At 36.8% G+C, this 27,810-nt stretch overlaps 1 protein-coding gene across 1 annotated transcript; it reads right to left on the minus strand.

Annotated features, from left to right (window-relative positions):
- Nucleotides 1-1,570: 1,570 nt before the first annotated feature.
- ermp1 (endoplasmic reticulum metallopeptidase 1) lies at nucleotides 1,571-19,315 on the minus strand. The gene is made up of 15 exons (XM_079394515.1): nucleotides 19,036-19,315; nucleotides 17,196-17,500; nucleotides 14,502-14,629; nucleotides 13,821-13,926; nucleotides 12,451-12,597; nucleotides 12,193-12,285; nucleotides 10,750-10,956; nucleotides 9,526-9,746; nucleotides 4,450-4,624; nucleotides 4,115-4,305; nucleotides 3,325-3,477; nucleotides 3,044-3,246; nucleotides 2,854-2,969; nucleotides 1,990-2,153; nucleotides 1,571-1,913 (listed from the first exon to the last, which is right to left on the minus strand). The coding sequence occupies exons 1-15, from the start codon at nucleotides 19,290-19,292 to the stop codon at nucleotides 1,743-1,745; spliced, it is 2,637 nt and encodes an 878-aa protein (XP_079250641.1). The 5' UTR covers nucleotides 19,293-19,315; the 3' UTR covers nucleotides 1,571-1,742.
- Nucleotides 19,316-27,810: the final 8,495 nt, after the last annotated feature.

Genomic DNA, 27,810 nt, shown 5'->3' on the forward strand with positions numbered 1-27,810 from the left:
TTTGGAATATGACTAGTTTAAGAAAAATGTTATCAAAAATATTTACAGATGTCACGTGATCACAGTTGTGACTGTTTTACAGTGATGTGCAGAGTTTGTGTCTCATTGCTTTTGTTTGCTCAGACATGCAGAAGTACCACAGAAGCCCAGTAAAACCGTAACGATCACAGGTTGGATTGAAATTAACAAAAGCCTCATTCTCCCAAACGCAGGTCAGTGTTATGAACAGCATTAATTAAACATTCATTATCAGTCATATTTCCACATTCATCTGAAATCTGGGACAGACAAACATTTATCAAGTTTGAATTAGTTTTAGGTTTAAGAATCTCAACCTCAACAAAACAGAAATGCACCGGAAAAATTAAAATCACAGAAAAAATGCAATATCTTGATTCATTATCAATCAAATAATAAAAGATTCTGAAGCTCAAATTTGACCAGATCCACTAGGATTTACTGTCATTTTACTGTAGTAATAATAATGGTTAAAGCTCATTTTTAAGGTTTCAACTCCAGTTCAGTCCAGAAGAACATTTATACCGTTTTCACTCCTACAATGACAAGCATGAGCAATCACTCAACGCTTCAAACATGAATTAATAAAAGCAGTTGGATTTTGAGCACATTGAGGACCGTTAACTGCAGTAATACCATGTTTCTGAGTGATCAGAACTCAGTCTGAAAACAATGTTGCATAAAACAGAGAGAACAAGGAAAAACAGCTTTGTGTTAATGCTGCGTTCACATCATGTCAGAACCACACAGGAAATGACATCATCAGCGCATGAGCATGACGTGATCTCGGTCGAGTGTGTCGCTGTGATATCAGTCCAGATCAACACAAATCCCACATGCAGCTCACACCTCAAACCTGTCAGATTGTGCATTATTTTCAGAACAATTCAACACAATTCTCATTACTTGTGTAAAAAAAAAAAAAGTCATTAGGTTTGATAATTGAATATTTAATTTATGCTAATCAAAATAAATATAAAAAAATGTTTAAATTGTTAAATAAAAATCTGAATTAATCTGAACTACAGAAACAAAAAGTAAATATATATATTTTTTATATTAATAGAAATATTAATTAATTTACATTAACGCAATTATCATTCTGATTTTTTGCAATAAAATACAATGGTTTAATTATTTTAAAAAATATTAAATGACAGTATTTCATTACTAAGAATCAGAAATGAAAAACAAGAATGAGTATTAAAAAAAACCAACCAAAAGTAAATTAGATAATATTTGGGGGGGAAATAATGTAATTAATCATTGTATCTCATTGTCTCATTAAAACAATGAGGATTTTAAAATAAATACAACATTAAAATAGAATGCCACACGAGAATTTGGGGTAAATTGTGTTGAATTGTCTTAAAAAAAATAATGTCATAATGTAAAATCTGATTCTAAGGCTTAATTTTCTTAATCCAAAATGTAATTTAACACTTTGTTTTATTTTTGCGTTGAAATAAGACAAATAAAAATAAAATATAAAGAAATACATATGAAACAAAATAAAATAAGTCAGAAATTAAATGAAAAAATAAAAGCACAATGAATAAAAAATAATAAAATATAAAATAATAATAAAATAATCACTGTCAATTGGTTCGTGAATGAAGAAGCTGGTGTGTGTGTGTGTGTGTGTGTGTGAGTGTGTGTGTGTGTGTGTGTGTGTGTGTGAGTGAGAGAGCGTGTGTGTGTGTGTGAGTGTGTGTGTGTGTCTCTCAGTATCTGTACATGTGATAAGTGCTGACCCAGGATGAAGGAAAGGCCCAGGCCGGGAATCTCTTGAGTAAAGCCTCCAGCGGCTCGGAGCGGCGGTCCGGACCTGAGAAGTAATGCGAGGAGACGGCCAGAGAGATCAGATCCTCATCTGGAGACGCGTCTGAGGACCGCTGAAGGAGCACACACACACACACTCAGATAATGAACGCTTTCTCATTCCTGCGGTCACACACGTCTCACACTCACCTGGATCTCAAACCAGAAGCTCCAGGCCGGAGCGCCGAGGCCGTGAGAGTAGAAGATGAAGTACTCTCCGCTCAGATCGAAGCACGGCGTCCCGTCACCGAACGACCAGCCAATCAGAGACGCTCCAGCGGCAGGACGCACATACAGAGACATGTGAGTCGGACCTGAAGGAGAACAGCCTCGCATCAGCGGATCACACACACAGTCTGAGCTAAACCAGTCTAACACACTGACTGGATTAATCAATGCTGATTTCATTTCATCTCAAAAATCATACAAAACCAAAATAGGTAAATGTATTTATAGAAGGCAGTTAAAATATTACAGTTAGTGATATATGTGTGTGTGTGTGTGTGTGTGTGTGTGTGTGTGTGCATTATAGAAATAAGAAAACAATTATTTTATCATTTGACAAATTATTAAAGACATTTTTTACAATTATAAAACTATAAAAAAGGTTAAAATATTTGTAATTTGAACTTGTTTATGTGCAGATATTTGTGATATTTATAAAACTAGTTAAAAATATTTTAAGTAAAAGCTATTTTTGATTATTTGATCAAATTACTGACAGTCATTATTATTTTGATGATCAATGTTTAAATGTTTAAATATTTTTTGTTTTTGTTTTGTAATTGTATATATTTTTTCTTATCTATATAGAAATATACATTATATAAATTATATTAGTAAATAATACAGTATACTTTTATATAATAATGTAAACTTATATGACAAATATGATTTTTTTAAATTAATTTTTATAAACAAAAAAAATGATATATTTTAAACCAAAATCAGTTTAATGATGTAAAAAACTGAAGAATAGAGTTATCAATCAATCAAAACTTTCTGAACTCTGACCTTTGACCTGGAAGCTCATTCTAACGCTTCCCCACTCGTTCTCCTGTCTGGATAAGAGCTGGAACTCCAGCGGAGCTTGAGGAGAGACTGGAGGAGCAGGGAGATACCAGTTCTTCCTGTAATCAGAGGAAGCTGAGGTTCACTGGTGAGCTGAAGCACACAGAGAGCAGCAGTGATCTCCGTCACTCACTTGACCAGGAACTTGACCGGCAGGAACCATGGGAAGCCGCAGTAGGGCAGCTGCTCGGAGCAGCGTGAGTGGATGCTGTCGTTGACCTGCGGGATGAGAGGCGTGATGTGCTGCATGCCGCTGTAATCCAGACTGTTGATCCACAAACCTGAGTCAGAGTGCTCGACCGAGCCGTCAGGAGCGTGAAACACGCGTGTGGTGTGCTGGAACACACGCAACAAACACTGCTATCACTGGAACATAAACACAGATATACACACGTCAACCGGTGACAGCGGTACCTGGACAAAGACACGTTTGGGTCGCGGGCTGGACGGGTCGGCAGAATACGGGAAGAACAGACCACAGCAGACCAGAACAAGCATCAGAGCAAACACTGACCCCAGACCAGCCAAGATCCGCTTCGTGCTGCGGCTCAGATAGATGAAATGCATCTGAGGAGAGAGACACAGAGAGAGAGAAACGGGTATAAGCAAGTGTATGCTGGAAGATGTAAAATTTTGAAGTAGAATTTTAAAATTTCTGAATTTGAATTTTTTAATATTTAAATTTGAGAGTTTTAATCAGAATTTTTTCCTATGAATTTTTTAAACCTGAATTAGAATTTTTGAATCTGAATTTTGGGATCTGAAGTTTAAAATCTGAATTAGAATTTTTGAAGTTTATTTTTTAATTTTTGAATTTCTGAATCAGGAATGTTGAATTAGATTTTTGAATTGATTCCTTTTTTTTTATTCATCAGAATTTCTGAATCCAAAAATTAGAAGTTTTGAATCAGAATTTTTTGGATTTGAATTTCTGAATCAGAATTATTACATTTTGAATATTTGGATTTTAATTTCTGGATTTGAATTTTTACATTAGAAGTTTTGAATTTGAATTTTTAAATTAGAATTTTTTTTCAATCAGAATTTGAATTTTTGAATTTACATTTACAAATTTTTATTTTTTTAATCAGATTTTTTTTTATTTAAATGTCTGAATTCGAATTTATGAATTCAAATATTTTTTTTTTTTTTTTTTTTTTTTACATTTGTATGTCCTGTGTTACAGTTAGTCTGTATGACTCACAAAGTATGAAGACAGAATGATGGTTGCGAGGGTGATGAGTGAGGCCAGAACAACATCAGGCGGGATCTCAGTTCCACTGCGGCCCAGGATGGGTGTGAAGATCTCAAACACCACCCAGATGAGGAACATGATGTGGACATACGGCACGGCGAGACCCATCAGATACAGGACAGAGTACTGCAGAGACGCTCCTGAAACACACACACACACACACACACACACACACACACACACACACACACATACATACAGATGAAGAGCAGCACTGATGTCTGCTGGACTCAAACCCTGAAAGCCTGTTTAAACACAGTCCAGAATGATGCTGTGTGTCTGACCTCTGGCTCTGAAGTGTTTGGTGAGCAGCAGTTTGCTGGCGAGGGGGAAGACGACCATCATCATGGGCACATATGCCGAACACAAGCCGCGCTGAGTGAGGAAGAGCAGCGCACCGCACCACAACAGCAGACTGACGTCAAAGAAGCGCTCCGACAGATCCACGCCGCTCACACCCTGACAAACATCAGCATATTCTCATTAATAACACTTATACCATATTCACATACAAATATATACAAATCAGATGTTGTAACTGGTTCAACACACACACGCAGATACAAAGACACACACACTGTCTCAGCCAATGAGAGCGGAGCAGCGGATGGACATAAGCAGAAAAACAATTAGAGCAGATATTTATGATCAGCTGAATCAGCACAAGCATTTGGTGTTAATATAAAGAAATAAAATGTTGTTTATTTAATTTTTCAATAAATAATGCTATGATTTGGTGTTACATAAATAACCTGTTTATTTAATTTTTAAATAATGCATGGTGTAACAATATATAAATAAAATAATTAAAATGTGTATGTTTATTTGTTAGAAAAATATATATTTATTTATATTTACATAATGCTATGATTTGGTGTTAAAAGAGAATAAATACAAAAATGTGTTTATTATAAACATTTTTATTTATTTATTTTATATAAATAAATAATACTCAAATTTGGTGTTGAAATTTTTTTTTTTTTTTTCTTCAAATTACGTTATGATTCTATTGAACTAGAAGCAGTTTGTTTGTTTGTATTTTCATGACAAGATGGTGAATATTTCAGTGTATTAAAATACGATTTTTAAAGTTTATCTAATCTCAAACTAACTCTGTTCTCATGTTATTAATATTTTATATATTTTTATATATTTCACAAAAAAAAAAAAAAGTCCTAAAGGAATTAAAACCATAAAAAGTCTTTGTACTATCTGTGAATCCTTAAGAATTACAATTTATGACCGTTTCCACAGAAATATTGTGCAGCACAACTGTGTTCAACATTGATAATAATCAGAAATGTTTGTTGAGCAGCAAATCAGTATATTATTATGATTTCTGAAGATCATGTGACACTGAAGACTGGAGTAATGATGCTGAAAATACAGCTGCAGATCACAGAAATAAATTACAGTTTAACACATATTCACATAGAAAACAGCTGTTTAAAATTGTAATAATATTTCAATTTTTTACTGTATTTTGATCAAATAAATGCAGCCTTGATGAGAAGAGACTTCTTTAAAAAAACATTACAGAATCTTACTGACCCAAACAGTAATACATCTGTGAAATAATACATCTGTTGTGAGAAATCCAAGATCACAGAGAAAAGCAAAGAATGAGGAAATATTGTGATATTGTGTGAGCTGAATATATTCTAATAACTAATCCTAAATTTAAAGCGTAACTATACAAACACACAAGAACAGAGCTGCAGTATTTGACAAATAATGTAATGTAAAAACTACGACAGCGTGAACAAACACACATTTTTTCATTCTTTTATAATATTTCTTGAGCTCATATTAACGAGAGACTAAATGGAATATTTGTACTTTTACTGCAGCACTGTTTACATGGACTAAAAAAAGCTTACATTTAATGATAAAAATCTTCAAAAGAGCTTATGAAAAATTACATTCATGAAGAATGAAATGAATGACAAACAGTATTTTATTTTTGTATTTTGTGTTAATGAGATGCAGCAGTGAACTCTGTGACTTTAGGCTGATCAATTATTCATTAGTAAACGGACACGCAGGTAAAGACCCTCGGTGACATTCACAGAACAACAGCCGCGCGTGACTAATGATCAACATTACTGATCATACGAGTGGAAACAAAAAAAACCTTGAAAACCCTTTCATGTGACTCGGGGCACTCAGTAACTTGTCCTTACAGACACTCAACTGTTTCAAAGACGACCTACACACATCTCAAACCTTACAAATGTCATTTAGAAATGTACCATTTAAATAAACAAACAAAAAACAAACAAAACAAAAAAAATTATTATGTATATATATATATTTATTTATTTATTTAGTCATTTAGCAGACGCTTTTATCCAAAGCGACTTACAAACGAGGACATAAGAAGCAATCAAAACCAACAAAAGAGCAACAACGTGCAAGTGCTATTACAAGTCTTGGTTAGCCTAACTCAGTACAGATAAATATTATTTTATTTATTTATTTTTAAATAAAAAGACATATAGAGGAAATAAAATTAGAATAGAGAGTGCTAGAGTTAGAGGGTCAAGTAAAGATGGAACAGATGAGTTTTTAGCCGTTTCTTGAAGATGGGTAAGGATTCGGCTGCTGGGATTGAGTTGGGTAGGTCATTCCACCAGATGGGAACAGTTCATGAAAAAGTCCATGAAAGTGTTTTTGTGTGTCTTTGGGATGGTACAATAATGCGTCGTTCACTTGAAGAACGCAAGCTTCTAGAGGCACATAAGTCTGAAGTAATTAATTTAGGTAAAGGGGTGCAGAGCCAGTGGTGGTTCTGTAGGCAAACATTAATGTCATTGCAATAGTCAAGTCTGGACAGAACAAGAGCCTGAACAAGGAGTTGTGTTGCATGTTCTGAGAGAAAGGGCATGATCTTCTTAATATTGTATAATGCAAATCTGCAGGACCGGGCAGTTTTAGCAATGTTGTCTGAGAAATTCAGCTTATCATCAATCACAACTCCAAGGTTTCTGGCTGTTTTTGAAGGAGTTATGGTAGATGAGCCTAACTGGAAGGTGAGATTGTGATGAAGAAATGGGTTAGCTGAAACTACAAGCAGTTCTGTCTTAGCTAGATTGAGTTGAAGGTGATGGTCCATCATCCAGCAAGAAATGTCTGTTAGACACACTGAGATGCGAGCAGCTATCGTCGGATCATCAGGATGGAATGAGAGGTAGAGTTGAGTGTCATCAGCATAGCAGTGATATGAAAAGCCATGTTTCTGAATGACAGAACCTAGTGATGCCATGTAGACAGAAAAGAGAAGTGGTCCAAGAACTGAGCCCTGAGGCACCCCAGTAGCTAGATGTTGCGGCTTGGATACCTCACCTCTCCAAGATACCTTGAAGGACCTATCAGAGAGGTAAGACTCAAACCACTGGAGTGCGGTTCCTGAGATGCCCTCTCTCAATAGGGTTGACAAGAGGATCTGATGGTTGACCGTATCGAAAGCAGCAGACAGATCCAGCAAGATAAGTAATGAAGATTTGGAAGCCGCTCTTGCAAGTCTTAGGGCTTCAACAACAGAAAGCAAGGCAGTTTCGGTCGAATGTCCACTTCTGAAGCCAGATTGGTTATTGTCCAGGAGGTTGTTCTGTGTGAGAAAGACAGAGACTTGGTTGAACACAACTCGTTCAAGTGTTATTGCAATGACAGGAAGAAGGGAAACCGGTCTATAGTTCCCTAAAAGAGTTGGGTTAAGAGTGGGTTTTTTAAGAAGTGGAGTTATACGAGCCTGTTTAAATGCTGAGGGAAAAATTCCAGTGTGAAGGGATGTATTAACGATGTGAGTGAGTGCAGGTACGACTGCAGGAGAAATGGCTTGAAGGAGATGAGATGGAATAGGATCGAGCGGACAGGTAGTAGGATGACTGGAAAGGATGAGTTTAGAGACTTCTGCCTGAGAGTGGAGAGAAGGATGTGAACGAGTGCATGTTTGCTGGTAAGATGTGTTCGATAGATTGTGGCGTGGAAAATTGTGCAGTGAGGTTTGTAATTTTATTAATGAAGAATGAGGAAAAGTCGTCAGCTGTTAGAGATGATGAAGGAGGAGGAGGAGGAGGACAAAGGAGGGAGGAAAATGTTTTAAATAGCATGCGAGAGTTAGGTGAGTTGTTAATTTTGTCATGATAGTATGTCCTTTTAGCAGTGGAAACATTAGCAGAGAAGTCAGAGAGGAGTGATTGATATAAATTAAGGTCTGTAGGATTTTGTGATTTGCGCCATACCCTTTCCGTAGCCCTGAGTTTAGAACAATGTTTTTGGAGAACATCAGATAGCCAAGGGGCAGAATCGGTGATACGGGCTGTCTTGGAAGATAAGGGGGAGAAAGTATCTAAACAAGACGTCAGAGTGGAACAGAAAGTATCAGTAGCACTGTTAGCATGAAGAGATGATAAGTGTTTAGGGGGAGGAAGCGAAGATAAAACCATAGCAGATAGCAGGGAGGGTGAGAGTGAACGCATGTGGAGGGGTATGTGATGTGCCAGGAATCATGTTGAGGTTAAGAGTGAGGAGGAAGTGATCCGAGGTGTGTAGTGGAGTAACCAGCACATGATCAGTGGAGCAGTGTCGTGTGTAAATAAGGTCCAGTTGGTTCCCTGATTTGTGAGTAGCTGTAGTTAACACTCTTGAGATCCAAAGACACAAGCAGAGTGTGGAAGTCTGCAGACTGAGGTTTATCTAGGTGGATGCTGAAGTCTCCAAGTAAGACAAAGGGAGTACCATCCTCAGAAAAGGTTGAGAGCAATAAATCTAATTCTTCCACAAAGTTACCTAGTGATCCTGGAGGACGATAAACAACTACAGAATGGATTTTTAGAGGGTATAGTAACCGAATGTGATTCAAAAGAGCTGTTGATACTCAGAGATGGTAAAGGAGTAAATGTCCAATTATTAGAGATGAGCAGACCAGTACCTCCACCTCTTCTATATATATATATATATATAAACACATTCATGAATATATGCATGTAAAATATGTTATGTTTATATATATATATATATATATATATATATATATATATATATATATATATATAATGTAAACAAAAACTTTTATTTTGGATGCAATTAATCATGATTAATCGTTTGACAGCACTATTTTTTATTTAAATAACAATCAGATTAATAATATTAGCCAGCATATCAGTTATCAGTGATAACATAACTAAAAAGGTATTTTATGAATACATAAATAAATTGCTGTGAATATTACAGTGCGCTCAGCTTCAGCTACAGTGACCCGTCAGAGACTGGATTAGTTGATCAGCTGAGTGTAGTTCGGGCCAGAAGTGTGTTTCTGAGGGCAGATGAATGGATGTGAGGTGTGTTTTGCGTCTCACCCCGTAGTACAGGTTCTTGGCGAGTGTGTGGATCAGCAGGATCTTTCCGACGGCGGCGGATCCGTACAAACACACAGCGGCGTAGAAGTGTGTGTACCAGAACATGGAGCGACCGGCGAGAGTGACCAGCAGAGCCACAATCAGAACCGTCAGCAGAGTCACGAACCAGCTCAACACACACACACACACCGCACATGCTAGATCATGCAGGTACCGCCCACCTGCACACACACACACACACAGAGACACACACAGAGACACACACACACACAGACACAGACACAGACACATAACATTAATAAACCAGAATGTGAGGCTGCTGACATCAGTTACTCATAGGGTTGTGTACTGTTTGAATTCTATTGATTCCTAGCTTCGATTCCAATGTGATTAAAAAAATGAAGTCAAACATTTAGATATCAAACATATATGTGTCCCTGCAGCACAAAACAGTCATGAGTAACACAGGTATATTTATAGCAATAGCCAACAATACATTGTATGGATCAAAATTATACATTTCTCTTTTATGACAAAAATCATTAGGATATTAAGATCATGTTCCATGAAGATATTTAGTACATTTCCTACCGTAAATATATCTAAACTTCATTTTTGATTAGTAATATGCATTGCTAAGAACTTCATTTGAACAACTTTAAAGGAGATTTTCTCAATATTTAGATTTTTTTGCTCCCTCAGATTCCAGATTTTCAAATATTGTCCTGTCCTAACAAACCATACATCAGTGGAAAGATTATTTATTCAACTTTCAGATGATGTATAAATCTCAATTAAAAAAAATGGACCCTTATGACTGGTTTTGTGCTCCAGGGTCACATATATTCTGTGTCTCTTTTTTGCAAAACATTGAATTGCTGCTGAATACAATGAACAAAAATCAACAGACTACATAACAACTGGACTCGATTAAGAGCTGTTTGTGTGCAAAATAGAGCTGCATGATTCTGGATAGACTGATAACTTTGTTTTTGTTTTTTAAATGGAGGTTGTAGTTCTCTCTCTGTAGTTCTAGTCAACTAAACAAAATCTCATGAAATTTCTGAATGGAATGATTCAATGACTCACTCAAGATTTACTCGTTTCATTACTGGATGAATCAGTGTTTTTGAATAAATCTCTTAAATGAATGATTCAAAGACAAATTTTTAACAGCTACCTAAAAAAGAATAAATATGAATGGTTAGCGTCACGTGCCTGCACTGCTACTTATCATGTACTTCTTGCCCAGGTAGATCACCGTGGCGACGGCAGCCAGGAAGTTGATGATGGTGCCGACGCGAGCGGGATACGCTACCACGGTAACGCCCAGCAGATCAAAGAACACCATGTTACCGTGGCGATACGCTGATGAGTCAGCCAGCTGCTCTGACATCAGCAGGTGTGTGAGCACAGACAGGATGTTGTCACCTGGAGACCACAGCAAAAGGAAACAGAATCAACACACATCCGTGTGTACTGTCAATATATGATGGTAGGAAAAATATTGCTAATGTTTTGTAGATAGTTATCTTCATTTATTGAATTTTTAGACTTCATATGATTATTTTATAGCAATCCTATGTTCACATTCGTTTGGTTTCCATGCATCTGTCCTGATGCCTGAGGTTGATTAGCTGAAACACAGCTGCTGTTGTTCTACAGCGGAGAGTTTAAACTTTAAACCTTTACAGTCGGTTAAATCTGACTCACTCAGGATATCAGCAAACACTCACATACTGAGCCACTGACGCAGTCGCCACAGCAGAACCAACACTGACTCGCATTACATTCATCCAGGACAGCAGCACTGACCTCTGATCAGCCCCAAACGCAAGCCATACTATATCATAAAACACTCAATTCTGACTGGATGAGCTACATTTAAAATAAACTATGTACAGTAAACACACATCAGTGTAACACTAGATTAATGCAACAAGGTCCGTTTGCATATTGATCATAAACTGCCTACGGCTGGGCTAATTACTCATTCTGATAATAAGAATAATAATACATTTGTATATGTTTATTTCATAATAATAATTTAAATTACAATAAAATATAATTAATTATAATTATATAATATTATTTAATTAAAACAATAGTAATTAAATAGAAATTATTTTATTATTATTGCTATATTTTATTAACAGTAATTACATGTATTCATAATATTTTTATTATTATTATTATTAAAATGATATGAGTAACAATATTAAAACTAAACAACAATAATAATGCGTTGTTATAAATAATACTACTTTCAATGTAAAAATATTATAGTACATTAATAATGATTATTATATTTTATTAGTAGTAATTACATGTTACTTTTCATATTATTACTAGTATTAATAATTTTAATTTAATACTATAATTTAAGAAAATTTAATAATAATAATAAACATTATTATCAAAAAACTTATAAAAAAGAAATGAGCAGAACTATTATTAAAATTAAACAGTGATAATATTAATTAATAATTATTATTATTACAGAATTATTTACTGAACGTTGGTATCTTATTGGTATCTTTAACAGAGTCTGTTTAGTAATTCAGCAGCACAGAAATAAAGTATATGAACTTATGAAAGTGTTTATATAAGATGATCTCAAGCAGCAAGAGACAGATGTTATTTTCCAATTATTCCCTAAGGAATCACCTGCTCTCTGGATGGAGTCGGTGTGGATTCGCTCCGGAGTGTCATATTTAGTGTGATAGATGAAACCGTTCTCTATGAACGCCAGATCAATCCCTGCAGAACCACACAGAGAGGACAAACACTTCACACACCACTGGATGAAAAACTGAATAATGACACTATTGTCATATCATTTGAAATATTATAGTGATTTGACAGAATAAAAGCATCTGCAGATGAATCTGAGCGTATCAGGTTGTGTGAATGAGTATCTCATACCAGGAATATTCCCGAAGTCCCTGTAGATGCGGAAGTCTGTGTCTGAGGGAATAACGCCGCTCTGGAAAACCTCCTGACCGACGACTGAAGCGAACGGATGGACGGCGGCGCGGACATACGCCTGCACCAGCCACGGGTTCTCCGGACCTGACACAATCACATTTAGACGTTTAGCAGAACGTTCACGCGGCTCTTTTCCATATAATGAACGTGAATATAAACAGACATGTGAACAATCTGCTATCGTGTTGCACTGATCAAAACACACACAAATGCTTTTAGATCAGCTGCTCGCAACATCAAGGCCTGATGTAGCTGAATAAATAATCTTTCCATTGATGTATGGTTTGTTAGGATCGGACAATATTTGTAAATCTGGAATCTGAGGGTGCAAAAAAATCTAAATATTGAGAAAATCTCCTTTAAAGTTGTTCAAATGAAGTTCTTAGCAATGCATATTACTGATCAAAAATGAAGTTTTGATATATTTACGGTAGGAAATGTACTAAATATCTTCATGGAACATGATCTTAATATCCTAATGATTTTTGGCATTAAAAAAAAAATGTATAATTTTGATCCATACAATGTATTGTTGGCTATTGCTACAAATATACCCCATCGACTTCAGACTGGTTTTGTGCTGCAGGGACTCATATATATTGTACATTCGCTGTAATGACAGTTTTGTTTTCAAAACTTTAATTTACAGAATCTAGGAGTGTCCATAGATTAAAATAAGTAACTTGAATAATTATAATTAAAACTAAAACAATTAGATTTCAGGGCTCAAGAAGTTTTAATAGCTGAATATTCATCAGGGCTTATTTTTAACAAATAATGTTTTATGAATTTTACAGTCGTTCCTAATTTGCTGATTTTAAAAAAACAGAGCTCGCCATAACTAGAAAAATTAATATTCATTCATTCTAAAAAATAAATCAATAAATATGTAATATTTTATTAATTTCATGAGTTCTCAGAATCTAGAAATCTAGAAGACAGCAAAATTGCTGAAGGGGTGAATTAAAATGAAAAATAGGGGTGAATTTGTGTAAACAGGGACACTTTTTGGATGACTGGAAAAAAATTTATGTAAATATTTAGTTTTTTTTTTGCTAATTTCCATGCTTTTTTCCAGGTCTTTTATCAAATAATTTGAGCCATTTTGAGGCTACGAGATGACTTATTATTTGAGAAGTGGTTGAGACCCGCTGGTTTATAGCCACATGAGGGTGAGTGAATGGAGAGCGAATACAGGAGACGCTGGCCCTTTAATTCTGGGACTGCTCTGCTCAGCAACAGAGGAGATGTATTGATGTGCTGCAGGTGTTGAGCTCTGACACACACACAGGTGTGTAAGTGTTTACCTGTCTGAAACACCACCTCTTTCCCGCCCACTCCTGCCGCCTCCAGGTTAATGAACGCTCGCACCTGCTGAGCCCAGGGATGCTGGGTAATGAAGCCGTGACTGGCCTGAATGAAAGAGACAGACGCTATCAAACTCAAGCTTTATATGCATCTGTGTGTGTCACAGGGTTATTATGATTAAATAACACTAAAACTGTAAGGAAAAATCATTCCATTACTTGAAATAAAGTGTTAAGTGAAATAAAATAAAATAAAAAAAAAATCTTTTTTAAAAACTTATAAAATTATAAAACTATAATATACATTATAAACTTATTTTAGCTAGTTGCCAAGGCAACATTCTAAGTTTTACATGATGCACTAAAATAACAAACTAAAACTAAGATAAAAATTCATAAAAGCTATATAAACATATTTCAAATTAAATTTTGTTTTGTGCAAAAAAACAACAACAAATTACTAACAAATGTAGCAAATTAAAATGAAACAGAAAACACAAAAAACATGAAAATTTATTAAAAATATTAATAAAAACTATAATAATATCTCAACAATAGTTAAATAACACTGTTGAACATGAAAATCAGTGCTGAATTACTACTGCTGCAAACACAGTGAGAATGACAGTTCGACGACTCTGAGGTCAGAGGTCAAAGGTCAGATGTGCCGTGACCTCTCACCTGCAGGATGTTCTCCTCGGCTCCGTTAAACAGGAAGATGACGCCGTGTTTGAGCGGAGAGGAGAGATTCGCCAGAGAATGTAAAACCTCCAACATCACAGAGCAGCTGACGGCGTCATCGCTGGCTCCTGAAACACACACACACACACACACACACATTATTAATCACAGTATCTTTATTAATCATACACTAGTGTTCAGCATGCACACAAACCTTGAAACACAATTCAAATAAAGTTTGACCAAATGTGTAATAAATATATAAAACCACTACTATGCAGGATTCATAAAGAATGGTTGATATAATGCATGATGCATAATGCATGTGTGAATGTAAAATACAATTTTCCTAGAAACAACTTTCCCATCAATCAAACTCATTCTCAAATCACAAATGGCCAATGGAGTCAGTCCAGGCATGAGAGAAGCACAACACTGCAAACCTGAATCACTTACTGCAGTCTATTAGACACTCATGCAACTTTTCCATCATCAGCAGCAGATCTTCAGAGCAGACTGAGACTCATGAGACAGTGAGCTTGTGAGGATTTACTTATTCTCCCTCTTTACCTCAAATCAGTCACTGAGGTTTGTCCTCCTGTGGTTGGTGTTTGTGGTGTTAATTTGACTGAGAGCAGCAGCAAAGTTCAGGAAAAACAGAGACCAGGCCTGCTCAGCATGCAAACACACACACACACACACAATCCTGCTGTTCAGTTTCACTTCCTCATTTTCTAAGGATCAGGATTTCAGAACAAAGGTGACTGAACAGCACTGATATTAATGTTGCTTTAGCAATAAGGACGAAATAATGCAAATAATGTAATGTGCCCATCCAACATCAGACACAAACACAGTGAAAAATGAGAAAGACATAAGACACCAGTCAAAGAACAGCGACACCAAACACAAGGAAACTTTAAACTGCTCGATCTGATCACTGTCACTCCAAACAACAGCAAACACAACAAACAGAGACGAACAACACCAATGAAGAGATATGGATTTCCACAGCAGCCTTCACTGGTTATTACATCACCTCAAAATAATCGCCATCAATCATTTCTCAAGAGTCAAAGAACAGTGTGTACTAGACTCCCAGTCACACGAGATCTCTTTAATATCTCAAACGAGACTGAGATTAAACAGAGAGTCTCCTGCATCTCAGATGATCCTCCAGCAATCTCACGCTTCAGAAAAGATCTCAATGTCTCAAACTGTGCTCCGATTTGCTCAGATAGATAGCGAAACCTGGAATCAAAAGTCAGATTTGCTCAATATGAACTTGTACAGCTCTTACTGGACAGCTGGTGACCTGCTTATGGAGAAACATCTGAGATGAAGGTAAACATGGTTCTCAACTAGATCAAGAGTTAACTCTTCAACTTCATAAAGCTTTATGATTTTCATTCCAGGCAGGTAGATTCTCAACTATGTCTCATTTACATCTCATAGGTTATAAAAGACCATCTTCTGAGAAATAACATTTTATTGAGTCAGCTCTTTATGAAGCTTCATTATTTTCAGTAAAGGATTTTGGGGAGAAACGTCTGAGACACGGTTAAATACGTCCTCATTTAAGTCTTGTTTAGGACTCATAAGATATAAAAAAGCTAATTCTGTGCAATGCAATTCCATTGAATTAACTCTTTGCATGATTTTAAGAGAAATAACAAAGTTAAAGAAACAAAGGTAAATACTTAATATGATTTTCAATAATGTCTATGAAAGAGCAACTTACAGCAACATTTTTACTGCTTTTAACTGATTTTCAGTGGAGGTTTTTTAAGGAGAAACAGCTGAGACAAATGTAAATATGTAATGTGGTTCTCAATTATGACTCATTTGGGTCTCATAAATTATGAAAGAGCAACTTCTTCTGAGCAACGACATTTTACTGAGTTACCTGTTTCTCTTAATGAAGCTTCATGATTTCAGCGCAGTGTTTTTAGGAGAAACATCTGAGACAATGGTAAAAATGATATGTGATTCTCAATTATGTCTCATTTATGTCTCACAAGTTAAGAAAGAGCGACTTATCTTTTATTCACTTTCGCTTAATGAAGCTTCATAGTTTTTACTGAAAGAAACTTTAGCAGAAACATGTTGATACTTCAGACATGAAGTTGATATTGTATCAAAGTTGAAACTTAAATGAGACGTAACTGAGATCTCCATTAAGTCTCACCAGCACTGAAATTGCGACCCTGGAGCACAAAACCAGTCATAAGGGTCAATTTTGTGACATTTAGATTTATACATCATCTAAAAGCTTTCCATTGATGTATGGTTTGTTAGAATAGGACTACATCTAAATATTAAGAAAATCACCTTTAAAGTTGTTCAAATGAAGTTCTTAGCAATGCATATTAATAATCAAATTTTAAGTTTTAATATATTTATGGTAGGAAATTTACAAAATATCTTCATGGACAATGATCTTTACTTAATATCATGATTTTTGTCATAAAAGAGAAATCTATAATTTTGACTCATACAATGTATTTTTGTCTATTGCTACAAATATACCTGTGTTACTCATGACTGCTTTTGTGCTGCAGGGTCACAATTAAGGGAAAAAAATCTGAGACAAACCATTAAATCATAAAAATGTAACAAGCTCTCCTGATCTATGAAGCTACATTTCCTCTGGGTTGGTTTGTGAAGCGTTGATTAAACGTTGTAATTACGTACCTGGGCTGTTGGCCACGGAGTCAAAGTGGCAGTTAGCGAGCATGAAGTGCTGCGCCGTCGTCTTGGGCTCCAGTTTGACGGCGATGTTGGTCACACGGTCGTAATAGCTGGTGAATCCGCCGAGGAAGTCGATGCTGAAGGATCCGGTGGGCCGCTGGACGTCCACAGTGATGGAGTGAGGACCGGTCTGGCTCTCGGTCCGGATCTGCTCGATCTGGTCCAGCAGGTAGTTCACCGTCGTGATCTCGTTCTCTGGACTTCCGACGGTCCGCGGCCCGACACTCGTGATCTGCTCCAGATGCTTCCTATCACACACAAATATCAGCATAACTCAACCTTAAGTGCGTTCTGTTTTATTTTATTTTTTCATTGTTATTTATTTAGTTAGTTATATTAATTTATTTACTTAAAGGTTATGAGTTTTGTTCTTAATGAGTTCTTGATTTATTTTATTTTATTCAATAATTATTTATTTTATATACTAATTAATATTAATTTCATTTAATAATTCATATTGATTAATATTTATTTTAAATTGTATTGTTTACAATATCTTTTACAATGTTCTTCTAATCAAATTCAAACAGACAGATATTGCTGATGTTGTAATCCTCATATTATTAAGTTGAAAGCTTATTGATAAGTATTTATCCTAAGCATAAAACTTACATTATTCTACTATTGGTTGGAAGTTAATCACATATTAGTAATCACTTTTAAAGTTTTTTAAAGTCTTGTTATATGCAAACAACTCATTAAATTAGATAACATTTTATTAAATTCAAGCTTAAAACAATAAACAGTTAGTTTCATATTTTGCAACTTACTTAAAAGATCTTCAACCTTCATTTTCTTTTCATTTGACTTTCTTTGTTTGTAGAGATAGTTGCTGTATGTATGACATGAAAAATAATAAAGGTGATACTGAAATTAACCTCTTACCCCCTCAATATTTTGGTATACTCAAACCCAGCAGACAGATATTATGCATGCTTTAAAGTTGATAAAAAGTTCTCATAAGTCATAAAGCCATAGTTAATCCAGAGTTACTAGCTACGGTTGTCACAGCAACACGGTGATAAACTGTATCAGCCACATCAAAAAACAACAGTAGCATCAGTAACTATAGCAACAACAACAGCAGTAACTACAGTAAACAAGCAGCTTCAGTCATTTGTTTCTAAATATTACAAATTAAAATTTAATTATTAACTTACTTACTTTTTAATATATGTGACCCTGGACCACAAAACTAGTCATAAGGGTCCATTTTTTTTTTTAAACTGATTTATATGGTTTGTTAGGATAAATATTTGAAAATCTGGAATCTGAGGGAGCAAAAAAATCTAAATATTGAGAAAATCTCCTTTAAAGTTGTTCAAATGAAGTTCTTAGCAATGCATATTACTAATTAAAAATGAAGTTTTGATATATTTACGGTAGGAAATATACTAAATATCTTCATGGAACATGATCTTAATATCCTAATGATTTTTGTCATAAAAGAGAAATGTATAATTTTGATCCATACAATGTATTGTTGTCTATTGCTACAAATATACCTGTGTTACTGATGACTGCTTTTGTGCTGCAGGGTCAAATATAATAAAAGTGCACATAATGACCTTCAAAATGTTACAATGTGTATTGTTATGGTCTATTAAAGTTTATTATAGACTCTATTACACTATAAACAATCATGATATATTACAAAAACACTACAGTGCTTTTTACCATGGCATTGTGCTGATTTACCATAGTATGCATTAAAGGTATTCCTGAAGTTTGATGTAAATATGATGTAATACCACAGTACCCTGGTGTCCCTGGTAAAGCGTACCTGGCCCGCAGCGCGTTGAAGAGTCCTGGGCTGCTGATGATGAGCTGCTGCAGTGAGAGCAGAACCAGAATCCACAGCAGAATCACGAACCCCAGCAGCAGCAGCACAGCGGAACTCTCACCCAGCAGCCCAGCGCTCACTTCCGGCTTGAGCTTGCGGCTGCGGAGCCCGTTCAGCGCCGCCGCTTCATCGAGAAAGTCCGGCTGGATCTGCTTCTGTCGGGCTCTGATTCTGCGGACCGTAGAGTCTCTATCCATCTTTACTGATGCCGCTGCTGCTGTCAGAGAGAACGGAAGCAGCGGAGGCACACACTTCAGCAGACACGCGCAGCGCTGCGGTGATGGGAGGGGCCAGAGTCACAAGCCCCGCCCACATGAACAGAGGCCCCGCCCTTCCTCCGTTATCAGTGCAGTACCTCCACCTACTGAACAGCTTCACAGCATACACCATTATTATAATAATAAATCATTAAAACAACTGCTCTTATATTATAATAAATTAACTGATTAATATAACCTTACATTTATAAAACAGGAGTCCTCTAAATAGGACATTGTTGTTTTAAACCTATATATTTCTTGCCTATTGTTATTTTACTGTGGTTATTTTCTAACTGCTGGTTTCACAAACAAGGCTTAAGACTAGTTCTGGACTAAAATATAAGTCTGAGGTGTTTCAACTGAAATAAACTTGCACTGATTGATCTTAAAATATAAATATTTTGTCTCAAGATGCACACCAGTAATGTGTATTCTAAGGCGCGTTTATAAAAATGACTTAAATTAACTAATTGAACTATGGCCTAAACCCTGTCTGTGAAACCAGGCCTAAGCATTTTAAAAATGTGGTTTAACAAATGAAATTTTCCTTGAATTACATGAAATTGCATGTTAAATGAGCTATATGAGTTAAAAAGGAAATTTCATGTGATTTACATGTTTTAAATTATTAACAAGCTATAACCTAAAAATAAAGACTAATTCTACAGTTAACAATTAAATGTGTGTTTAACAATTTAATGTTTGACAATAACTACAGCGGAAGACAGAAGAACACAAAACGCTGAAAATAACTACATACGGCTATAAGGTGAATAATGAAAATGATTTATTGATTGTGTGATCATTTTAACTGAAAGATCATTTAAATAACTGACGTGACACTACATTAAAAACTAAATGACTGATTTCAATCAACACAAACAGAGAAAAGCCCAGAAACACACTCAGCAGGACTTGCTGTCTATATGAGGATTTATTACACATTTATTCTGATGTTATTTCACCGACAGAAGTTCAGCAGAATTAATGTCATGAAGAGAAAAGGAGAGACTCTATAACATCTCACTGTTACTGATTTATCATGCAGCTCAAAGCATTATGAATATGATTCATCAACACAGTTTCACTGATGATCCAGAACCAACCCTAAACCCAGGATAGAGGGTCTGAGTGAATGTGGTCTGGACTGTGTGGATGAGGCTCATTGTGTCAGAGACGATGTAGAAGGACAGAGTTCCTGCTCTGGGATCCACAAACACTCCTGTTTTCCTGCTGATGGACTTCACATAGAGATCAGTCTCTATGTTATTGTGAATGAATGAGTAACTGGAGGAAGAGCAGATCAAACTCCAGGACTGATCATTATCTCCAAACACACACTCTTTACCCCGTCCCTTCCTGCTGATGCTCTTATATGACACTGATATATACACACATCCACTGCACTCCAGCTCCCAGTAACAGCATCCACACACACGCTCTCTACACAACACCTGATAATAATGATCAAATCTGTCTGGATGATCAGGATATGTCTGATCTGTGCCAGTGTTAGTAATCACTCTGTTTCTCTCAGACAGACGGAGGCGTTTAAATGCTGTGTTCGGATCCAGAGAGAACTGATGGGAATCTGAAGGAGATAAAAACACATCAGAATCAGGAATTATTAATCTGTTTGATCTTTTCATGCTGAACTCTTCATGTTCAGTGTCTCAGTACAGATGACCAGATATACTGTGGTAATCATCATTTACATCAATTAACTTCTTTCTCCTTCTACAGAAGAACAATGAGTTTTTCTGCTTGTTTTCTTACATCGTAGGAAGTCGTTCCTGGTCCTGGGAACAATGTTGGTGAAGGTGACTGTGGAAATAAACAGACATGAACAGTGTGATTCTCATGATCCTGCATCCATTCCTAAGCCACACGATCCCATTCATTTCAAAGCAGAGCTGGAGACCGGATGGGGCGTGTCCAGCAACTCCATAAAGTTCAGAATCATTCAACTTTATGCAAATGAAGAGCGACTTTCAGGAGCGACAGCCAATAGGAAAGAAGACATTTGATCTCAGGTGATCCTCTCAGCCATAGATAAACATAGCAAGGAGGAAAAAGTAGGCTGTTTCTCATTCATTTTTGTTTGTATGTACACTGTAAAAAATGATTGCGCTAATTATCATAACTTAACATTTTGAGTTAAGTTAACGTATCTGGATTGAACTTGAGAACTCAAACACCAATGTTTTTCTTTGCTGATTTTGCTGAACTCAGATATATCAGTTAACATAACCGCTTCAAACATTTCAGCTTTAAATAGTACAAATACCTGCAAATGGAAACTAATTCATATTTTATGATATCAATACATTTTAAAATTGATTGTACTATTGATTAGATAAAAAAAAAAAAATTCATTCAGTATATTTCATTGAACACATGGGGTATACTTTTTATCCCGGTGTTCACCAAACCCATCTTGAGTGTTTGCTGCTAAAAAGCTCATTTTTTAGTTTCACCTGACCATAGAAGCCAGTGCCAGTCGTTTAACTGAATATGCTGGAGTTTGTTTTTGGATGAGCTAGGAATTTTTTTTTAAACCCTCCCAAACAACATTTGCTGATGTAGGTGCTGTTTGAGATATATATATTATTTTAATATATATAAAAGTTTTCTGACTTAAGAGATATTTTATTCATACGAATTTCTAGGGGTGCCAATAATTGTGTCCAGTTGGCCACATGACGAGAGTGATGCGAGACACTATGATCCAAAGGCTGAATTTTTGTTAGTAAGTTTGTTAGCAACAATAAAGACAAACTTGCTTATATTAAACTGTCTTCATTAAAGATAAATAAAACAATGAGCCACAAACTAAGCGTTCGTTTGAAGGGGAAAATCCAAAAACCTTTCTTGTTACAACGCTAATGTCTTATTTGTTCTGTTAATACAAGTTTTATGTTTCATATAATTACTTTGTCATTTTAGTATTGCTGTTGTGTGTAGGATTGGATTTTTTTTTTTCATTAAGAGTAATACTGAATCAACCATAAGCATTAATTTTGTTCCAAGAATGGGAAAGATCTAATGTTACAGATCAAAATAAGCGCCGCAGATCTGAGAATGCGAGGTAAATAGACGCTCTCGATCTTTCTCTGCTGTATCTGTAGAAACGGTCATTAATTCTTGATTTGGGTACAGCACAGACATCTTACAGGTAATATGATCAAAAAGGCTTGCCAACAAACGACTTCAATCAATTTCATTCAACTTTTGTTGTTTACTGTAGATTTACTGTAGAAAAACCTACTTGTTGTAGTTTTTTCTATGAATTTCAATGAATATACAAATTAATAAAACAAGTTTTATTTATTTTTTTGTTACAAAATTTTAATTTAACATTGCACCACCAGCCCCCCGTATTTTTTCATGGGCTACACGCCAGCAGGTGCTGCAGCACCCCTACTTCCCGCGGTAATGGTTATAAAACAGTTACATTGTCAGCCTTACCCTAAATCAATCTAATCATTTTTTCTTTTATTTAAGAATTCCATGTCGATGAAAAGGGCCGTTGTTCTTCAGGGCCTTCCACATTATCTCAGCAAGGATCCGTCAGATTTCTTCAAGTCAGCAGAGGTAGACTTGCATGTTAATATTATACCTTTGCTTAAAATTCAAAAATTCAAAATAATGATTTATCCTCAAAATAATCTGTCTGTGAAATCTATTATAGTTTCATAATCTGATTGAGATAAATGCCAAAGTTGAAATTTTAGCTGTTAATTTCACTGTGATTTGAGTCTTTTGACATGGCCTTGGTCAGTATTAAAGATGTCAAGATTATATTATGTAGGATGATTTAATGTAGAAAACGGTCAAATACAAACAAGACTTAAGCATTTTGCAAGCAGGGTCTCTCAGAATTAAGATACTTTGACTACATAAATTTCTGCTAAAACTTGGGTTATACACTTTCAATAAAATAACTGACATTGAGTAAATATTTTGATAATACACTTACTGTAGGAAACCGACATTGAAGACCATGTGACGGCAGGAATGGATGTGGGCATTCTCATAATGCCTGATGGAGATGATGCCTTTGACTACTACGTGGTGCTGAAAGAACAGATTGTCCTGAGAGATGCCATAGACCTCCCTCATGCTGTGGCTCTACTAGTCAGGCTGATTTTTGCACTTAATATCGATTATCCCAAAAAACTACGCTACACATTTGAAGTTATTCAAAACGTTTTCATTGACCTTGGAGGTGATCAGTGTTCTGTGAAGGTGCATGGACTGAAAGATAGACTCCTTCGCAAAACTGTAGTGTCCTAACTGAAAGGTATATGATGTGTGCCTCTGGTGAATTTCTGGTTGTTTTAAAACGATGAATGTTCGATACATTTTTTCTTGACGTGGTACTTTATGCAGTGCCAGTTTATGTAACTCAGTATAAAAATCTTGTTTGATTTTAGACACTTGTTTTCTGTTTATACAGTATTATTTTTAATGTACATTACTGTATGTTTGTTCAGTATCGCTCATGCAGAACATTACTCTGTATTTTATGCTGTTTTGTTTATGTAGTACATCACTGTATGCTTAAAGTATCAGTTAATGAACTGGTTTTAGTGGAAAAATTCAATCCAGATGATTTATCCTCAGTTAAGACAACTTGTCATTTTAAATTTGTTAAACTGATATTGTTCATTGCACAGCTTTATTCTTAGTTAAGACAACTTCACAATTTAAGTTCACAAAACTTAATATTTGAGGCAGCACGAACACTTTAAGTTGAAACAACAAATTTTTTTTTTTTTACAGTGTACAGACTTAATTCATATTTATATTATATTTAGTATTTTGCCTCCAAAATGTTTGTATGTAGCGGCAAGCAACCTAATTTGCTGTCAAGGCAGCCAGTAGTGAGAACGCCCACTAGCCTCATCACCAGCCCCTGGAGACAAAGTTCTAAATTTCTAATATGATGTTCTCCATGATATGAGAAGATGATAGACTCGTTTCTGAGAGCAGACAAGTAAGTCCGCTGCAGTCCACAAGATCCAAGTGGCGTGGTTGGATCCACATCTAGGGCGTGGAGATGGGTGGGTTTAGGGATCAGGGCGTGGAGATGGGTAGATTAAGGGATCAGGGGGTGGAGATGGGTAGGTTTAGGGATCAGGGGGTGGAGATGGGTAGGTTTAGGCATCAGGGGGTGGAGATGGGTAGGTTTAGGGATCAGGGGGTGGAGATGGGTAGGTTTAGGGATCAGGGGGTGGAGATGGGTAGGTTTAGGGATCAGGGGGTGGAGATGGGTAGGTTTAGGGATCAGGGCGTGGAGATGGGTAGGGATCAGGGCGTGGAGATGGGTAGGTTTAGGGATCAGGGGGTGGAGATGGGTAGGTTTAGGGATCAGGGCGTGGAGATGGGTAGATTAAGGGATCAGGGCGTGGAGATGGGTAGGTTAAGGGATCAGGGCGTGGAGATGGGTAGGTTTAGGGATCAGGGGGTGGAGATGGGTAGGTTTAGGGATCAGGGGGTGGAGATGGGTAGGTTTAGGGATCAGGGGGTGGAGATGGGTAGGGATCAGGGCGTGGAGATGGGTAGGTTTAGGGATCAGGGGGTGGAGATGGGTAGGTTTAGGGATCAGGGGGTGGAGATGGGTAGGTTTAGGGATCAGGGGGTGGAGATGGGTAGGGATCAGGGCGTGGAGATGGGTAGGTTTAGGGATCAGGGGGTGGAGATGGGTAGGTTTAGGGATCAGGGCGTGGAGATGGGTAGGTTAAGGGATCAGGGCGTGGAGATGGGTAGGTTAAGGGATCAGGGCGTGGAGATGGGTAGGTTTAGGGATCAGGGGGTGGAGATGGGTAGGTTTAGGGATCAGGGGGTGGAGATGGGTAGGTTTAGGGATCAGGGGGTGGAGATGGGTAGGTTTAGGGATCAGGGCGTGGAGATGGGTAGATTAAGGGATCAGGGCGTGGAGATGGGTAGGTTAAGGGATCAGGGCGTGGAGATGGGTAGGTTTAGGGATCAGGGGGTGGAGATGGGTAGGTTTAGGGATCAGGGCGTGGAGATGGGTGGGTTTAGGGATCAGGGGGTGGAGATGGGTAGGTTTAGGGATCAGGGGGTGGAGATGGGTAGGTTTAGGTATATGTAAGGTGGATCTTGATCCAACCACGCCCCCTGGATCTTATAGGCTGCAGTGACATGCTCCTCAGAGCAGATGAATCTCCAGGACTTTACCTCTGTCTGAGATCTTCTTGAGCTCCTCTTTGCAGAAATCCTCTAGTTTGTCTCTCAGCTGAAGGACAGATTCTCTCAGATCATCAGAAGAGATGAGAGAACTGAAGAGATCGTCATTTACGTCTGTAGATTCAGGAGGAGTTGAGAGAGAGTGGAAACTCTCAGAAAACACAAATCAACATTCATCAGCTCCACACTTCACCCTTTTGAGATTATTCCACCAGCCAGGAATGGTGAACAAGAATGTTCTGGAGAGTGATTTTGAGTCTCTCTGTGATGGTACCACAAGGTGTCGCTCACTAGCAGATCTCAGACTTCTGGAGGGGATGTAGGTTAGTAATAGTGAGTGGAAGTAGGAGGGTGCTGAGCCTGTGGTAGTTCTGTACGCAAGCATCAGTGTCTTGAACTGGATGCGAGCTGCCACTGGTAGCCAGTGCAAGGAGATGAAGAGAGGTGTAACATGCCCTCTTTTGGGCTCGTTGAAGATCAGTCGTGCCGCTGCATTCTGAATCATTTGTAGAGGTTTGATTGTGTTTGATGGCAGACCAGCCAGAAGAGCATTGCAATAGTCCAGTCTAGAAACGACAAGGGCCTGGACAAGAAGTTGTGCAGCATGCTCTGTCAGAAAGGACCTGATCTTTCTGATGTTGTGTAGTGCAAACCTGCAGGAACGAGCAGTCTTTGCAATGTGCTCTTTGAAGGTCAGCTGGTCATCAAAGATTACACCAAGATTTCTGACCGAAGTTGATGGGGTAATCATTGATGAGCCTAACCGAATCGTGAAGTCAAATGGTAAAATGGTCTCATTCTCCCAACCATAATGAAAAGCTAAAAAAAGTTATAAAATATGAGAAAAGTGATGGGTCTCTTAAAAGGTGTTTCCCTCCCCCAGATCCTCCATTCAGACTATACCTCCTGTATGCAAAACAAGAACCCATTCAAGTACAAATTCTGATCTCACAGTGTGAATCCCTCAACAGGGAACCAAAATGTAATTATAATGACAGACGCCACCATTTGGTAAGAATATTGAGTTATCTGGGTATATAAGGAAAAGGTGCAGAAAAGTTCGGGGAGTCTGTAAGTTGACTTCCCACACAAACGCTGTGTGTAGTTTTGTTGACAGGTAATCATTTCTACAAATTCCTCTATTTCTGAATTGTTGTTATGACATGTTCAACTGATTATTTTATTCTTATGAATTGGATTTTGAATTATTGCTTCATTACCTGGTCAATAAATTGTAAACATTTGATTGTATTCTGACCGACTCTGAGATTAGTTTTTTTCCCCAAGTAGATTCGGATTCGTATATTTCCACAAGTTTGCGTCAGAGATTAGTGACGACTAATACCCGATATCTAGATTCAAGTGTGCTTGGATGAGGAGATGAGTAAGTTTCTGTCTAGAATCAGCAGATGCTGTTTGATCAGCCTAGATCTGAATGCGTCGATGACCTCTGTTCTAATTTAATGTTACTTTAGATAAGTTTACGTGGAAAACTCAAAAAGAAAACTCTACTAAAGTAAACGATTGAATTAAGTTCCTAAGGGGCATCCAAGGGGGCTATATATTACATATCTTTGATTGTGCACGTGGGAATACGGCAAATCTCAGATATTTAGCCAAATACCTCTGTTTTGGGTCATCGGAACTGACGAAATTGTGCCGGAGACCTGGTGAGGAACTTGAAGCGATATATAGTTTCCTGATCTAAGCGGGTAAAATATAATCAGAGTTTAACAGAATAATCAAATATTCGTTCACTTTAATGATGCACAGATATCATTAAAATATTTTTCATTAATGGAGTCAGATGTAACAATGAGTTACTACATGTGAGAAAATATAGTGCATTTAATCTTGTCGTGTTGCAAAAAGGAAAGACAAGCAATACGCAGAGAAACCTTCCTCGTATTATTGGGGACCCCCATTGGACCAATAGACGAGCTTTACACACCTATAAATTACTCGCATATACTATTGGATGTTCTAATATATATATATGAAATACACGTGCACACTAATATGAAATCCATACCAATACATATTATGTTAGTAATGAATGCATATACACTTGTGAATAACTTGCGTATACGTATAAACTTGACGCATGCATACACCTATAAACACACGCACATACATATAAACACAATCCATGCATATACACCCACAACAACACACACACACACATACATATAAACACGATCCATGCATATACACCCACAACAACACACACACACACATACAT

The sequence above is a fragment of the Barbus barbus genome (assembly GCF_936440315.1).
Source record: "Barbus barbus genome assembly, chromosome: 36".
Classification (NCBI taxonomy): domain Eukaryota; kingdom Metazoa; phylum Chordata; class Actinopteri; order Cypriniformes; family Cyprinidae; genus Barbus; species Barbus barbus.